The sequence below is a fragment of the Ruditapes philippinarum genome, unplaced genomic scaffold (genome assembly GCF_026571515.1).
Source record: "Ruditapes philippinarum isolate M1 unplaced genomic scaffold, ASM2657151v2 ctg3851_1_1_1_1, whole genome shotgun sequence".
Classification (NCBI taxonomy): Eukaryota; Metazoa; Mollusca; class Bivalvia; order Venerida; family Veneridae; genus Ruditapes; species Ruditapes philippinarum.
This window is the reverse complement of record NW_026866543.1, coordinates 59,934-77,552: the sequence shown is the minus strand read 5'-3', so window position 1 is coordinate 77,552 and position 17,619 is coordinate 59,934. Positions and strand designations below refer to the sequence as shown.

Here is a 17,619-nt window from a genome sequence, read left to right as displayed (position 1 = left end):
CCATGTTAATATTAGATCACTTTGTAGAATAAATTACCCAAACCCTTGATGTACTGTGTTGTGTAATTAAAAGAAAATAGATAATTATTTTATTTGTCTTAAGCGACATTGTAGGAAATTATCAAAACATTGTAAAAATTGATAAATTAATCAGGGTGTCCAGAAATTTAAACCGTTGAATTTTCAACCATAAAAAACGGGGGAATATTCATTCAGTATGGCTTCAAATGATATACAAATAGAGTACTTCAAAAATCCAGAGGTAGAAATGTTTTTATTTAATATAATTTAGTGCTCGCGAAAATATATGATAAAATGTTGAAATGTGCTTCTCTGTTTGAAATAGAATAATACAGCACGATAAATGTAATTATTAGCGAATAATACAGCACGATAAATGTAATTATTAGCCATCTGAGATAATTAACTAAAGTAAACATTCTTATAAAAATAATAATTTTACTTTTAACTAACATACTGTTCAAAATTGTTGAATGTATTGTAGAATAATAGAACAGCATGCTGTTCTCTGTTTTGCATCTATAAGCTATAAATGAAAAACAAATTAAAAAAGCATCAACTGTAATAATATGAAAAAGGCAAAGCCTCATCACTTACTTTTACTGTGAAATAAGGCTCCCACGTTTACATTTTTTTGTAAATGTTTACACATGGGTGCAAGTTTTCAGGTTTTTTGTGACAAATTTCATCATGTTTTCTTATTAGATTATGTAGGAAAATGATTATGAATTACAGTTTTCAGGTTTTTCCAAATTTTCTACTTACACCCATGTAATTTACACGATTGTTAAGAAATAAGAACCGAAACGATAGCGTTTTTAACGGTGGTATTTCTATGTACTATACTACACCATGTATTCCTGTTGCCAGATGATGACTTACACATGTACAAAACAAAAATATAATAATGTTCGAGGCTCATCACAATTGTTTCGGCCCATCACAATTGTTTCAGCCCAATGTTCCCCATTTCTCTCTTTTGATTCTTTCAAAGATCAAAGGAAAATCAAATTTACAAAAAGTGTATTATGTCGCGAGCGATTATTGCACGGTAATGCTGTGTGGAAGGTTGTAAACACCTATTTTCCATTTTTGACTTTGGAATAAACAAATTAGAATTGATAAAATCCATGATTACAGGCAATGATCAAGATATTTGTAAGATAATATGGTCATTTCGATTAAACGGTAAACAATATCATAAACGTTTACGAATGAAAATTGAAACAATCCGTTTAAACGTGTAACCGTGGGGGCCTTTCTGTGAAATAGTAAAAATCATTAATTTTTATTTTACATTTTCCATTTTAAAACTGAATTTAGTATTTTATACACTGCTGTTTATTCTGGTTCCCAGTGTCCTATTATGATTCCCATTGAAGTGAGCAGGAGACCAGTCTACCCAACCGGTTTCAATCAGAATTCCTCGGCTTTTGTCGTTATCCTGTAATTTGAAAAGTTGTGATGTGTCACTTTCCCATAATTTTGCAGTACCTCCAGCGAAAGTTTTTAAAACCGTAAAACTGGCTTTGAAAACTGGCCCTTTGGGCCTGCTCTTCGAGATCTATAAAGTTTAAGTCAAATTTTACAATATATTTTAATGATTACATATAATATGCACAAATATTTGCAATACATATTTTATATATTCTTCGATGTTTGAAAATTGTTTTATTTGCGTGATTATGTAAATATATATAATTTCACATAGTGTGGTTTACCACTTTGATCACAACATACAGCATCTTTAAAGACATGTTAAAACCATGTTTTTACAACATATTTGAACATATCAAGGCCCTTTTTCTACTTCAAGTTGTACTGGCGGAAAAATTATATAGTTATTTTAGTAGACCAACCAACATTTTGTAATCTAACACTAAGTAGGATATCCCTACTTGAAAGAATTCATTTTCTCTGATATGATTTCAAGAGGTGAGCCTGTGAGATGCATTGCAACAGGGATCAACATAGGTTGTAAACAGGGCTTCTATTAAGTTTCAAAATTTGGAAGTAAAGAGACTACAAAACCTCTGACATTGGATGTCACAAGCCAAAATTAAGGAGTAAAATACTCCCAGGGCTCTCAGTAGGGTCAGAATTTCACGAGTCAAAGACTCTTTGGCCAAAATTTTCATGAGTCAAATCATTTTTTTCTAGTATCATTTGACTACATCAATCATTTTTATGTTACAAAAATGACTGTATTGGAGGTCATTTTTGGAGATTCCAAAGTCTAAATTGACAGAAATAAATGCCTAATTATAAGTGTCTATACCCCCCTCCACCTAAAAAAAAACAAAACAAAAAACAAATAAAACAAAAAAATGAATTGCTGTGAAAGAATAAAATAAGCAGCAGCTTTTCTGATTAAATGTATAAAATATAAAAAAAATATCTTTATTGGTATGCTATATCATATTAATTTTAAATACCAAAATGTACCAGGAATATTTAATGGAAAAAGAAATAACAAATGCACAGGTACTCCAAGTAAATCAAAGACGTATTATAAACCTTTAAAAGCAATCAATAATTGACACCTCAAGTATGTAATTCTTATCAGTTGTGTAGAGCTATTTTTAGTGCTGTCAAATTGCAGCCACTGAATTGTCGCGCTTCAGTGCACAGGCTATAAACAATTGCCGTGTTTAAAGCATTTTATACACGGCTTATACTGCCTGTTGACATTTTTAATGAGTGTGATTTGAACATTTGTAGGATTTGATAGGTAATTAGGGGTGGATTTAGGGTAATTATTATTGCGTAGCTGAAAATCCCATGTGGCAAATTGACTCTTGAGGAGATTTTATCACATGTCAAATTTGTGCATTTCCCGATTTTCACGAGTCAAAACCCGGATGCCCGTGTCAATTGAGAGCCCTGAAGTCTCCCAAACTTCCATTAATGGAAGCCCTGTGTTAAAGTATAAAACTTGCATTAACTTCCCTAAACCAGTCTTACTGAACATTTGTAAAATTGATTTTTATCAAAATGAATACAAACAGTTATTAAGTTATTTTTTTTACAGGAACCAACAACTGGAACCAAGCCAAAGGTATATAAAGATGGACAGTACAATGACCCATTGTATAAGAAATTGTCAAAAATAAATGGAGAAATTAACAAACTGACAAAAGTGGAACTACAAGGAAAACTTAAAGAACATGGTCTTGACTCAAGGTATGAATTTTTTATATTTTTGTTTTCTGTTTCTTATTTCTACAATTTTGCAAAACAATTTGCACCACAACAATATTTGCCCAACTTTAGAAATGAACTGCCTTGACTTGTTTTAAACATAATTATTTATTTTTTATCAAGTTACAATGCTACACAGCAAACAGAAAATTAATACAATATCATGATAGAGTGGATTGAACTGAAAGCTGTAATTCTCTCCACAAGCCCCACTTAAACTATTATGTGTATTTTTGGTATATAAGTGAATAAAGGATAAATCTTATGAACAGGAAATGATTGGATGGGTTAGGCTTGGTTTTATGAATAGTGCTAACACTTTACCCAACTTGAGTGACAAATCACCTAATTTTTGCTGGTCGCATTGAGTTAACCTACAATATATTGTTAAAGTTGAATATATGTTTTTAGCTCAGCTATTCAAAGAATAGGGAGAGCTATTATAATTTATATTCACCCATTGCCAGTTTTGAAAATTTTTGCATACAAGTTGGTATATGTTTCTCCAAAACTATTAAATACAGTAGATTAAAATTTCACACACTTGTTTGAGAGCATAAGTGGGAAGCCACTGTCCAAGGCCCATAACTCTAGCATGGATTTGGACAGAGTTATGGTCCTTTTACTACTTAAAAAATTCTACATTATCCAGACTCTTGTTTTACTGTAAAGCACAGAATCTTCAAAAATGGTGTCTACTGACAGCTCTTGTATGTTTTTACTGACAAAAATTGAACAGTTTTCCCAGATATTTGTTCATAATTATGTAAACTGTATGCATTGTATGAATCTTTATACCCTGCTGAAAAAGCTGTCTCTCATTTTGTGCCATTTTTTTGTCCAGAGCAGAACTCAAAAATTATTTGGGGTATCAACATGAACTGTTACCTTTTTATGTTGATATATCTCAAATAAGTTGAGTGCAGTACACAAGAATGATTCATGTTGTTACTCAATCTCAATCTTTTTTTAGTTGTTCTCCTTTGTGTTTTGTTTCATGCCTAATTAAATAATTGTCAACCTATGTAAATTTTTCTTTGCCTGTATTTTGATTTGATAGTATTTTATAGATTTTTTTTTATATCTGTTTGATGACAGGGGTCTGAAGGAGGTTTTAAAGAAGAGGTTGAAGAATCATTATAGGAGACGCAACCTTCGGAAATCTAAAATGAAGACGTCAGGAAAGACTCTATATGATTATCTAGCTGTGATTGACTTTGAGGCGACATGCGATGAGAACAACCCTAGCTACAGACATGAGATTATAGAATTTCCTATAGTTCTTGTTGATGTGGATAAAATGGAAATTGTGAGTTGAGTACTGCATAAGTTGATGGTAGCAAGTCTGGCCGGTAGCATGAATTTACCACTACCTTAAAGTTAAAGGTCACACATTAGACTTAATACAGTTATTTTGCTGGCAGAAGTAACCTGTGTACATGTATGTTGTTAGACATAAAACAGTTTTTGACTGGTGGAAGTGTCCTGTGTAAATGTATGCTATTAGACATGTACATTGTTTGTTGTTAGACATAACTATAGTTATTTGGCTGGTAGAAGCAGCTTCTGTTGTTGTTTAAAGACATAAACCGTAAAATGGTTATTTGGCTGGTGCTTCAGAATAGGAAAAAACCAAATGACTCAATATCATTCAATTTGTCAGTCATAAAATTAAGATTGTTACGATTACTTTAAAGGTTATGATTTACTTGCTGATAAGAATTCTTTCATTGTTTTGTATCTGTCTTTTGTGATTAAATGTTCATAGTTATATATTTTTATTGTAAATTAATTATTTTACATGATTTTCAGGTTTCAAAATTCCATGAATATGTGAAGCCAATTGTAAACCCTAAACTGACTAAGTTTTGTACCAAGCTCACTGGCATTACTCAGGTATAGTATATTCAAGTTTTTGTTTATCTCACTTTATACAATATTGGTCTTGTTATTCTTGATGTTTTTAGTCTTCAGATTATTAATATAGGGGAGGGCCGAAGGGTTGGCGAAAGAGTGGGGGGGGGGGGTGAATGAGAAACTATCACAGTGGTTCAAAGATATTGTGAAAAATCGGTGATTTTGCTATTTCTGGAATTTTTTTTATTTAGAACCAGGATAGCAACCCTCACATCATCAAACATATGAAACAATCATATTTGCACACATGGCACTATTCAGCAATATTCAACGTACTCTTCACTTTCATCATACATTCTATCTATTCAGTTTTCTGTGGAGAATTCTTTTACCTTATTAAACTGAATTTATGCCAAAATTACTGGATTTGTGTCTAATTATTCCAGCATCAAATTTAAGTTGATGAATGAATACAATGTTCAAACTCGTCATCACTTGTATATGATTTTCTTTTTGAGCACCTGTATAAATTATTATATTTGTAATACTGAAATTTCTACAAAGATGGTCATGGTTATTAAGTTTGAATGAACCCACCTGCCAGTTTAATTTAGCTCAATAGGTACAGGGTTGGACTGTAAATCGGGTGACCCGATGATTAATCACGGAAATCCTTTCTATGGTCATTACCACTGTTCCTCTGCTCAGGCATGTACAAAAGTAATCAGTTCCTTGTGATGTGACGACATCTAGTTCTGGTAAACTGTTTGACAGCCTGCCAATAGAATGATGCAGTAGGTGAACTATGCTATTGTGGGTTCAAAATGGCTTACTGCCTTACCACTAACTTTGAATGATACATTCAACCAACCCATCACACCAGCATATGGCTGCTGGTAGGTGTTTTGGTGATACCAGCCAGTTAGCATGCCTAAAACAATGTACAAACAAGCAATAAGGGTCCTTCTCTACTAGTAAAAACAGCAAAGTTACCACATGACATTACAATTATAAACTTTGACCTACTGTTTTGTCTTTATAAGAGATTTTCTGATTTGCATAATATGACCTAAATAGGGTTTATCTGACTATTCATAAACACAACCAAGGCCTTCTTAAAAGGCTAGCAACTAAGTTAGTTAGAAGCATATAAAAATAGAATAAGTAAATGCTCACTCATTTTGAATTGTTTAATTTTAGTGTTTTATTACAGTATTGCTTGTGTTTAAAAACCAGCCAAAAGAAAAGAAATGTTAAAAGTGTTGGTATAATTTGCTGAGTTTATATGAACACATAAATTCAGGACAAAGTAGACAAATACTGAGTTTATTTGAACATGTAATTTCAGGACAAAGTTAACAAATACTGAATTGAAATGAACACATAATTTCAGGACAAAGTAGACAAAGCGGACACATTTCCAGTGGTATTAGAAAGGGTAGAGACCTGGTTACAGGATCATCAACTTGGTGCCGAAAAGTCATTTGCAGTTCTAACAGATGGGTAGGTACACCAGTTTTCTCCAGGAAGAATTGGATTCTTTTATGATAAATGATGAAGTACAGTGTAACTTCCGAATTCCAGAACTTCTAGAATCCTGAAACATCTGAAATCCAAACATTTTTCATGGTCCCAAAATTTCTCCTGTTTTCTATGTAATTAATACCGCTGAATTATGGAATTTCTAAATTCTAAACGCTTTTTGGATAAAATTTGGGTTTTTAGCTCGACTTTTCTATGAAAAGGGGAGCTATCCTACTCGCCCCGGCGTCGGCGTCGGCGTTAGCGTTGGCGTCACACCTTGGTTAAGTTTTTCGTACCACCCCACTTTATTTCAGAAGTATTACAAGTATGGCTTTGAAACTTACCATACTTGTTCACCATCATAACCTCCATCTACAGACAAGAGTACATAACTCTGTCAAGGTTTTTGACAGAATTATGGCCCTTTTTTGACTTAGAAAGTGTATTGAGCTTGGTTAAGTTTTTTGTACCACCTCACTTTATTTCAAAACCATTGGAGGTATTGCTTTGAAAACTGACCATACTTGTTTACCATCACGACCTTCATCAACAGACAAGAGGACATAACTCTGTCAAGGTTTTGACAGAATTATGCCCTTTTTGACTTAGAAAATACATTGAATATGGGTAAAATCCACTTATTGCCTTAACCCTTTGAGATATTGCTTTGAAACTTTTAATGCTATTTCACATCATTACCCCCATCTGTACGCAAGAGAAGGTAACTCTGTCAAGGATTTGTTTTAAAAATTAAGGCCTTTTATCGACTTAGAATCTTGGTTAAGTTTTTAGTACCAGTCCACTTTTTGACTGAACTGTTTGAGATATTAATTTGAAAGTTTGGAATACTTGTTTACCATCATGGTCCCAAAACATGGGCAGGAGAAGGTAATTCTGTTAAGGATTTTATTTGAATTATGGCCCTTTTTGACTTAGAAACTCAGTTAAGATTTTCATTCTTGTCCACTTGTTGACTTAACCATTTGAGATATTACTTTGGAAGTTGGAGTTCTTATGTGCCATCATGAGACCTATCTGTAAGCAAGAGAAGATAACTCTGTGAAAATGTTTCTTGATTTGTACTTAGAAATTCCTAGTTAAAGTCTTGTGTGCCCTTAACTGTCAAAGTTTTGTTTTATAGGCAAGCACTAAAAAAGTCGAGCGCGCTGTCCTTCTGACAGCTCTTGTTTCAATTCAAATTTACTTCCAAAATCCGAAAATTGAAAAAGGTGTAAAGGAACAAAATACTTGTGTTTGTAAATCATTCAAAATGTCAATATCTTCAAACAGTTTTACTTTTAACATGTATATTGAACTTTATTATACCTAATGTAAACTTTTTATTATATAGCCTTACATGACGTCACATGGTGTTATTTGGATTTATCATCCTGGAAATGAATAACACCTGGTCAATAATTTTTTGCAATATACCCCAGGGACAAGTAATCTATATAGTCTTAAGAAAATGTAATGAGCTAGTTCTCTCCCTTGATAATAATCAATGATAAATGGCTCCCATAGTGGCGAAAAAAAACATTAAAATGTTGGTTCGGTGTAATGAAACAAAAATACCCCACGTCTCTCAGGGTAGTAGCGCATAATAACAACCCTTGAACTGAGGTAACATCCTTCTTGGGTTGCTAATATGCACTTTAACCCCGAGAGACATGTTATTTTTGTAATATTACCGCTAGGCTAGAGAAAGGGAACTCCTATCATCTTTTGTCAGTGTATGAATCAGTATCTAGTATAATTTGTCTTTATAAGTACAATTTGTTTTAATGCTAGACTATTTGAAGAACAGGGAGAATGAGCTGTTGTACTCACCCAGGTTTTTGTGATGTCGCCACATTTATGTTAAGTTTTTATATGTACTTTGTAATTTTGTATTTCCAAAACTGCTTAGAGTTATTAGGTTGAAACTTGCACACTATTTTTACAGCATAATACAAAGTCACTGCCATGGTCCATACCTTAAACATGGATTTTGACAGATTTATGGGCCTTTTTCAACTCAGAAAATTCTACTTTATCCAGAGTCTTGTTTTACTTTCAAGCAATGAAAGTAATGAAACAGGTGGTCCTATAGACAACTCAAACATTAGAGTCACACTTACTATATAACACTTTGTAATGCAGAGATAATTTTAAAATGTGATTATGTAGTAATGAGTTATAATTAAGGTACATGTAATTGAATTTTAAATTATTTCATCATATTTTCATAGAACAGGTGATACAAAAATAAATGATTTTCATGCAGTTAACAGGAAAAGTCCATGATTTAATTTGGTAGTTCTGAATGCATTTGTTGTAACCATAATGGAGTGTCAAAGGATGTCTAAAGTGGTAAAATTGCATGTATCAAAATTTGGCAGTTTCTGATCCTACAGTGTATTCTGGTCAGGATTTGGAAATTGACGCTACCCAAATATTTGTTGGTAAAATATCCGTGAAAATTTATCCCCCACAGAAAGATACTGATATTGTTATTGTTATTTTCAGTCCATGGGATATGTTTAGATTCATGTATTATCAATGTAAAGAGAGTGACATAGAAATGCCTGCTTGGTCAAAGAAATGGGTTAACATCAGGAAATCATACTGTAACTTTTACCACTGTGGTAGGGGAGGTATAGAAGTAATGCTGAAAAATTTAGGTAAGTATAACGTTACATCTAGTTTTTCAAAAGATTTTTTTTGATACTTCTGTTAATTAAAGCTTTTAGTCATCTTTTTAATGCTTTCCCAATTTTAATGATCAATACAAAAGCTATCCCTGTCTTTAATGGTAGCTTCACATTTGTTTGCGGTATATATTTTTACTTGTCTTCTCTTGTTTTTCATGTGATTTGGTATACTACTAAATATAGTTGTTCAAATAGAAAAGTGAATATAAGTGAAAATAAATTTTGGAAGTTGATATAAATGTTTGCTTTCATTTTCAGTATTTCTAAATAAATAGCTAAAGACACTTATCTGGCAAATGTAATATATTGTATACGGAAATGTAATGTACGAGGGGTTATCCAAAAATTAGTGGACTTTTTAAATATCTTTTGAACATCAACGTGTATTGTAATGAAATTTTATCAGTATACATTGTAGAATATTATCAACTCGTTTTGAAACAGAACAGTTAACTGCGTCAATAAATAATGATTTTATATTGTTTTTAAATAAGCACATAAACAGCACCCGGTGCATGGTAGAAAAACGCTGTTAGTCATCATATATTTTTTGCTAAAAAACTACTAACTAATTTAGAAAACCCGCTAAACATCGCATATTTCTTCTATGATGTCATTTAAGTAATTCCTTTAAATTATGGACGTCATTTCCGTTAATTTTTGTTGAAATTGCCAAAAACACCAGACAACATTATTGTTTACAACGGGAAAATGACGGACACACAGAATTTAGAAAATAGCGTGATCATAAAGTTTTGTTGTAATTTAGGAATGACATCAACAAAAACATTTGAAAAAAAAACAGCAGGCAAACAGAGAAAATAAAATTTTACTATCATTAGTGTTTAACTGGCATAAAAAATTTAGTAATGGACATTAGTTTGTGAAGCAGTAATTGTTCTTGACTGCGTAAGGTTGAAGCATAGTTAATAAATATTATGACGTTGACGTCATAACTTTTTGGAGAGCGCCTCTGTCCCCAACATGTGTTTATGTAAAATTAAATATTTTTGTAATATAAGAAGCTACTAACATGATTTTGTCTGTGTTTATTTGTTATTTATTCTTCTAAGCAGTGTAAGAATTTCATACAATATCTCAAATATATATTTTATGCAACAAAGAAAGTCCACAAACTTTTGGATACCCCTTGTACAGTGTACAGAAATGTAATGAACTATTTACAATGCAGGAATGAAATTTGAAGGATCACCACATAGTGGGATAGATGACTCAATCAATATTTCTCGAATTGCCATAAAAATGTTAAACGACGGCTGCGGCCTGAACGTAAATGAACATATTCAAATAAAGTACCATCCACATGAGACTGGCACAGTGAGTGCCAGGTACGAGCCTTACAAAGAAGAATGTGTTAACGATTCTGAGGAGGAAGAAGAAGATCAGAAAAAGAAAAAATCGGAAAAAACGCAGGACAAATGGGAAAACGAGTCTCATGACACTTTTGTTAATGAAATTGAGAAGTTGACTTTAAATGATGTAGAAAAGGGTGATGATGATGAAGATTTTGATGATTTATTAACATATTACAAGTTACAGAAAACATGATAAATGTGTCATGTGACATGTTACCTATGCATTTCACAGAGCAATATGAAATTTCTGTTCTAAATTAGAGCATCTATAGCCTTTTCAAGATTAAATAAATTTATGTGAAATAGATAGTTATTTTTTTATTTTTACAACTTTAGAACAGAACTGTATTATATAAGTTGAAATGTCACAATGAGTGTAGCTAAAATAGACGTGGTTTGGTGCAGAAAGAAGTCACAGGGTGTGAGGCTAAAGGTTAAAGACATATTTATTACATTGACATTTTATTTGTATATCTACAATGACATGCTAAAAAAGCAATGTAAGCATTAAAGTAATGCTGTATACTCTTAGAACGGTACATATTCAAAAATAACACTCATTCATTTTAGTCTTTTTAGCTTACCTGTCACAAAGTGACATGGTGAGCTTTTGTGTTCGCTTTTCGTCCAGCGTCCGTCCGTAAACTTTTACTTTAAACAACATCTCCTCATAAACAACTGAGCCAATTTCATCCAAACTTCTCAGGAATGTTCCTTTGGTAGTCAACTTTAAAAATTCTTCAAAGAATTTAATTCCAAGCAGAACTCTGGTTGCTATGGTAACCGAAAGAAAAAACTTAAAATAACTTCTTTTACAAAACCGAAAGCTAGAGCTTAAATATTTGGCATGAAACATCATCTAGACAGTGTCTACAAAGTTTGTTCAAATAAAAGCCCTGGGGTAAAAAATTGGCCCTGTCCCCTGGGTTCATTGATTTTCCTTATTTGTATATAGTAAAATCTTAAAAAATCTTCTTATAAAAAACCCAAATAGCTAGAGCTTAGATATGAAGCATGAAACATCTTCTAGTGGGTGTCTACCAAGTTTTTTAAAATAAAAGCCCTGGGGTAAAAATTGGCCCCGTCTCAGGGGATGATTGATTTTCCTTATTTGTATGTAGTAAAAACTTTAAAAATCTTCTTTAAAAAAAAACAAATAGCTAGAGCTTAGATATAAAGCATGAAACATCTTCTAGTAGGTGTCTACAAAGTTTTTTCAAATAAAAGCCCTGGAGTAAAATTGGCCCCGCCCCAAGGGGTCATTGTATTCCCTTTATGTATAGTAAAAATTTATAAAAAAAATCTTCTTTTAAAAACCCCAAAGAGCTAGAGCTAAGATATTTAGCATAAAATATTTTCTAATGGGTGTCTACCATGTTTGTTCAAATAAGGGCCCTTGGGTTAAAATTGGCGCCACCCCAGGGGTAATTGATTTTCCTTATATGTGTATAGTAAAAACTTAAAAAATCTTCTATATAAAAAACCTAAAGAGCTAGAGTTTAGATACAAAGCATGAAATATCTTCTAGTGAGTGTCTACCAAGTTTGTTCAAATAAAAGCCCTGGGGTCAAAATTAGTCCCTCACAAGGGGGGGGGGGTCATTGTTTTTCCCTATATGTATATCTCGGTGATATAAACATTTTTTTAAATCTTGATGATATAAATAGGATTCTATTTCGTCAAAACACTTTCGGTCTAAATGAGATAGTACTGCGCATGCGCCAATTCAGTGTGATCTTGGAATATAATAATAATATAATAATATGCAATCTTGGTGATATAAACAGTTGTTTTAATCTTGGTAATATAAACATTCTATAATGTTGGTGATATAAACAGTCTTCTTTATCTTAGTGATATAAAAAGTAATGACAGTTGGAAAAGATGGCTTACGATCACTTTAAATGTCTACAATATCTAGATCATATCTAATGTTTCGTACATACATGTATATTGTACATCTTAAAATGTGTAACATTTGTAATACATTTGCAATTAACTATAATTGGCAAACAGTGTTTCTGAAATGCATTTAGAACCAGTCTGCCCTTTTGCATTGGTTCTTCTGTTCTAATTCTAATTGACAGACATTGCATATGGGACACTTATGTGTAGTATCACCATCCCATCTATCGAATGTCCTGCAGTTTTATTTTTAAAGGCTTTTTCCTTTAAACAATGACAATTTCCATAGAATAGTTTGTGCCTTTTTGGTTACCAGCATATAGATCTTCCACAAACTTCACTAGTACACATAACAGTTTCATAGACAATGATTTGCCACGTGCATTTCTTCATAGTCAAAATAGGGATTTCAGCTGTTATGTAATATTTTGCTTCAAGTCATGACACTCACTCCTCTGATGTGAGGTAAGATCAGTAATTTGAATTGTATTTAGTTCTGGATAACTTTATTATTGAAACATTTTTTTTCTTACTTTTTTTATTGACAACTTATGTAAGATAGAAAATGTTTGCAAAGTTTTGATTTTGGAATCCTATGAAAATCCTGTTTGTGGAACTGCAATATGCAATGCATTGTGGTTTCTCTTCAGCATTACTGTGGTCAAGTAAAATTTGAACCGGACTTAAATCGGAGTAGATCTGGTGCACATTGCAATATCGACTACTGCATACAAATACGGAATCAACCCTGTCAGTGACCACTCCAGACGAACAACGAAGGTCATCATTTTTATAAACATCCTTGACATTCCCATACCTGTCCAGACTTGTAACCATATGTGTCTCATTGTCAGAGACATATATGATATTGTGATCCAGTCCAAGCGCTATATAAGCCGGTTGTTGGAAAAGATTATCTCCATTTTTGTCAGCGCTGAATACATGTAACACGTTGCCACTGAGATCTATGATTTTTACGCACCCTGGTTTCGTTGTGTAGCTCACGACAAATTTTCCTCTACTAAACTCAATACCTCTACACTCAAGCCCGACATCTATGTTCTTGCCTGCGCACCATTTCCTAGTCCTTTTGTTCTTGTTGAAGAACAATACTTCTCCAAGCAGTGGTTGAGTTATAGCAGCTTGTTCCTCTGTTACTTTTGTAACATCCCACGGCCAAGAATGCACTGGTACCGCCAGGACAGCAGCGGTTTCCAAATTCACGAGTTTAACACACACGTTATACAGATCAGCAGCTAACAGGCAATTCTTATCTAACAAACACATTCCTGCTATGTAACATTCCTTTTTATCACCTCTCGCATGCATGTCCAATTTGCCAGAAAATTTTGGTCTTCTTTTCCATACCGAGAATGTTTTGTGAAACACAGAGAGTTGTTTCATAGTTTCCATCATATGAAATACTTCATTTGCCATGAGAAGATTGTATCTGTAAATCCTATTTTCTTCTTTCATTAAGGTAAAGTTGTCTTCAAATTCTCGCAGATAATCAATATATGATTTCATATCAACAAATAGCTGACATTTTCGCCCGTCTTTTTCATTCTTTTCAATATCAGACAACTTTGCTCCGAAGTCATTTGCAAATTTGCTGTTCATTTTGGCAACTTTTACCATTTTCTCCTTATCAACTTTTCTTATTTCGTCGATTTTACAATCTACTTGTTTTTCCAAATTGTCAAAGAATGCATTAACAGCATTTCTTTGATTACAGATATCTCTTTTTGCCCTATCATGTATAGTAGCAATATTGGCTCTAGAACTGGTAAGTTTGTTTGCGTTTTCCCTCAGGCCTCTTTGTATTCTTGCAAGACTTTCCTTGAATAGTTTATATTCATTTGAATGTTCAAGTCCAGTGGACATATCTTGAATACTCGCCACATTGCAATCTCTGTGACCAGTTACAAAACAATGTGAACAGCCAAACTGATCACAGGATTTACAATAATATTCAATAACACTAGATTCATGATTTGAGCAAAAATCCGTACATGTGTCCTTGAATGCTTGTTCTTTTTTCACCGTCGGCATTTCACTGTTATCAAGCAAAATATGGTGACGTGTTGGTTTGAATCTTCTGTGTTCATTATAACAAGAGGAACAGAGGAACTCTGAGCAGTGTTTACAATACCCATGCGCTAGACGTTTTCCCCCAGCAAGTTCACATGGATCACATAATATTTCAGAGACTTCATCTGATCCTAATTGTTCAGAGTTATCAGCATAATGTTGTGCTGATTCAGATACATCCACATTATCAGATCCATTCCAACCAGGAAATGTTATTGCATGTACTGGTGGTATATAGGAAGAACGGTTTGCGCCACCACGCTGATCAGGATTATGCTTTGCCATGCTTGTCTTCTATGTTTGGGGGATACACCTGGAACGACAAAACAAAATGGACCCAGTTACTCTAATATATGATCGCAACTTCTCGGCCCTTTCCTAAGGACCTCGAACTCAATTGTATGAATACACAGAACGGATACAGTATTTCGGTTTAACCTACGCTAGGAAACTTAACATGTTAACAAATAGTATTTTAATGCTGGGAGTAATTGACAAGTTTTTTTCTCAATATAAAGAAGTTTATTATATTACATTATTTATATATTTTTTATTATCGAACATGTTGACATATAGTCGGATTTGTTTAAAATTGTACATCTGTGGGCATTTTTAAATGAAAAATGGTTGTCAAACATATTTTCATCCATAATCGTAGTGAAACAGACTTTATCTTTGTTTGGATGTCAAATACATATTAAACCACGTGGTAGAACTACCTTAAATCCGTATTGATCGGTGCAACGGAGTTATGAAAGGTATTACAGCAAAACAATGAATGCTTATAATAAAAGAATGCTTTTATAGTTGATTCTGTAATTTCAAAATATGACTTTATTTAGCATATACTAATGCAAATTCAATAAAAAAGTACATTGTTTGCTAGTTTTGAAAATAAATAAATCTCCGTTGCACAAAAATCCATCGACAATGATAGCTAGGAACGAACAGCAGGTATAAGTCAATTAATATCCGAGTTTCAAATGGGCTGTGATGATTTAAAATTAACTGATTCCTACCGGAAGGTTGGTATATATTCATAATAAACAAGTCAGCTTAACACGAAGAACGTCCTCAAGAGGCATGTACCTAATACGGGAGGGGTTGGAGGAGGTTGTGGTCCTGCAAAGGGTCGTTTTGAAAGAAAGAAAGAAAGATGCTGTTGTCATTACCTCCGGTTACCACCATGTAACATAAAAGAACTTTACCGTGGAAAAAAAAACAACAACAAAAAACAAAAACATCCCTGATGCGGACCGGCAAGGACGGAGATGTATCTCGGACATACGGTTCATTCCGGCGCCAAGCATAAATAAAACTAAAAAACAACAAAAATAAAAAGTATTTCCTTAGTCCATCACGTGAATAAAATTTTACATATATGAAAATAGAAAATTACCGGAGAGTGTCCCCTAGTCAAAGGACATTTAATTCATAGCAAAAAAAAAAATCCGTAATACATGCAGTTATCAGTCAATTTTAGATCTTTGTCATCACTCATACGCATTTATTTTAAATAGACGTTCCGGCGGAGCGATTTTTGCAGGTCGGACGGGGATAAGAATCTATGAATTTATTTTCAGTTGCCTTATCATTATTAAAGATTATTGTTGCCAAATGGCAGTGTAAAACAAAAATGGTTTCATTTACATGATAAACTATCAAGAGAACAGTTTAAACAAATACATACCTATTAAAAGAAGTCAGTGGAACATATATTGTCATTTCAGTATTCTGCCATGATGTACAAATTTACAACAATACCGTTCACTTTCGTTTTCACAATCATTCAATTCGCCATTTTGCCCTACATTCACACAAATGTAGATAAGTTAGCGCTTAAAGCGGTTGAGCGGTAAAGCGTAAACTTAACAGTGTTAGCGTTAGCCGAAGTACAAATGGTTAACTTGGTATGTGTCAGCATAAAATGATTTCAGGTTAATAACTTAGAGGTGTGTTTCTAAACGAACCTGTCATGTTTCGGTAAGTGAATTCATTTTCTAGCCCCAACATCTACACAGTCGTTAGGCAATTATTTTCATACATACTTAATTAATATACACATATATATGAAAAATATAAACATTTTATGAATTTGAACATACCAATAATCATATAATTTATTAGACACTTAACGTACATAATAAACTTAGGGCACCTAATAAGTTCTGATATTATCCTCATTATTTTGGACAAAATTTCAAACTCCGATCTTGTGTAAAATAAACTCGGTAATAAATTGTTCACTAGAAAATGTAATCAGATCTGAATGCAGTGTAAAATGTTTAATGGGAGGAAGTTTTGTTTAACAGAATTTAAATTGCTGCAACAGAACTAGAAAGTTAAGGAACTATCCGGCACATTTTATTTTAGAACTATCCTTTACATTTTATTTTATAACGGCAAGAACTATCCTTTACATTTTAGTTTAGAACTATCTTAGACTGACAAGAACTTTCCGTAACATTTTATTTTAGAATGGCAAACGAGATTCCCACATTTCATTTTGTAATGCTAAAATGACCAATGTAAAAACTCAGTTCTTTCCTGTACATTTAACAGGAAGTCAAACTGATTTTAGATCGGCTTTTGGCCGAAAAAAATTAGCCGTCGATTTTGTGGAGCTCTAGCGCCGGTTAGTACCCATGTAATACGTACGATTCATTTGAAAAACTGGAATGCTGGACAAAAATAATTTCAAACACTTAATACTAATATGTTTAAAAAATAATCCTTTCTCGATCAATCTTAGAGAATTTAAAAAGTTTATTGAACTTCCAGTGTAAATATATAATATTATCTAACTTTCAATGTCATTAAGTTTATTGTTATTAAGTTTATTCCCCAGTTTAAACCATTTTTTGTGTTTCATATATAAAATTCTTGACATTGGGTAGTTGGATAGATTCTGTTATTTCCTCCAATCTCGTATAAAGAACATACATACAATC

General features: G+C 32.9%; 2 protein-coding genes across 2 annotated transcripts; one reads left to right on the top strand and one right to left on the bottom strand.

The window, feature by feature from the left end:
• The first annotated feature begins 95 nt into the window (after window positions 1-95).
• Window positions 96-10,979, top strand: LOC132732815 (3'-5' exoribonuclease 1-like). Its single transcript, XM_060719323.1, has 7 exons — window positions 96-262; window positions 3,053-3,204; window positions 4,321-4,531; window positions 5,035-5,118; window positions 6,473-6,582; window positions 9,112-9,266; window positions 10,489-10,979. The coding sequence occupies exons 1-7, from the start codon at window positions 218-220 to the stop codon at window positions 10,863-10,865; spliced, it is 1,134 nt and encodes a 377-aa protein (XP_060575306.1). The 5' UTR covers window positions 96-217; the 3' UTR covers window positions 10,866-10,979.
• Window positions 10,980-12,441: 1,462 nt separating this feature from the next.
• Window positions 12,442-16,509, bottom strand: LOC132732814 (uncharacterized). The gene is made up of 2 exons (XM_060719322.1): window positions 16,359-16,509; window positions 12,442-14,981 (listed from the first exon to the last, which is right to left on the bottom strand). The coding sequence occupies exon 2, from the start codon at window positions 14,951-14,953 to the stop codon at window positions 13,127-13,129; it is 1,827 nt and encodes a 608-aa protein (XP_060575305.1). The 5' UTR covers window positions 14,954-14,981; window positions 16,359-16,509; the 3' UTR covers window positions 12,442-13,126.
• Between the last annotated feature and the right edge of the window lie 1,110 nt (window positions 16,510-17,619).

Excerpts from the sequence above, each read along its gene's own strand:
- LOC132732814 (XM_060719322.1), bottom strand. The coding sequence starts at position 14,953 with ATGGCAAAGCATAATCCTGATCAGCGTGGTGGCGCAAACCGTTCTTCC.
- LOC132732815 (XM_060719323.1), top strand. The coding sequence starts at position 218 with ATGGCTTCAAATGATATACAAATAGAGTACTTCAAAAATCCAGAG. Across the intron at positions 5,119-6,472 it reads AGCTCACTGGCATTACTCAG|GACAAAGTAGACAAAGCGGA; the intron begins GTATAGTATATT and ends ACATAATTTCAG. Across the intron at positions 6,583-9,111 it reads TTTGCAGTTCTAACAGATGG|TCCATGGGATATGTTTAGAT; the intron begins GTAGGTACACCA and ends TGTTATTTTCAG.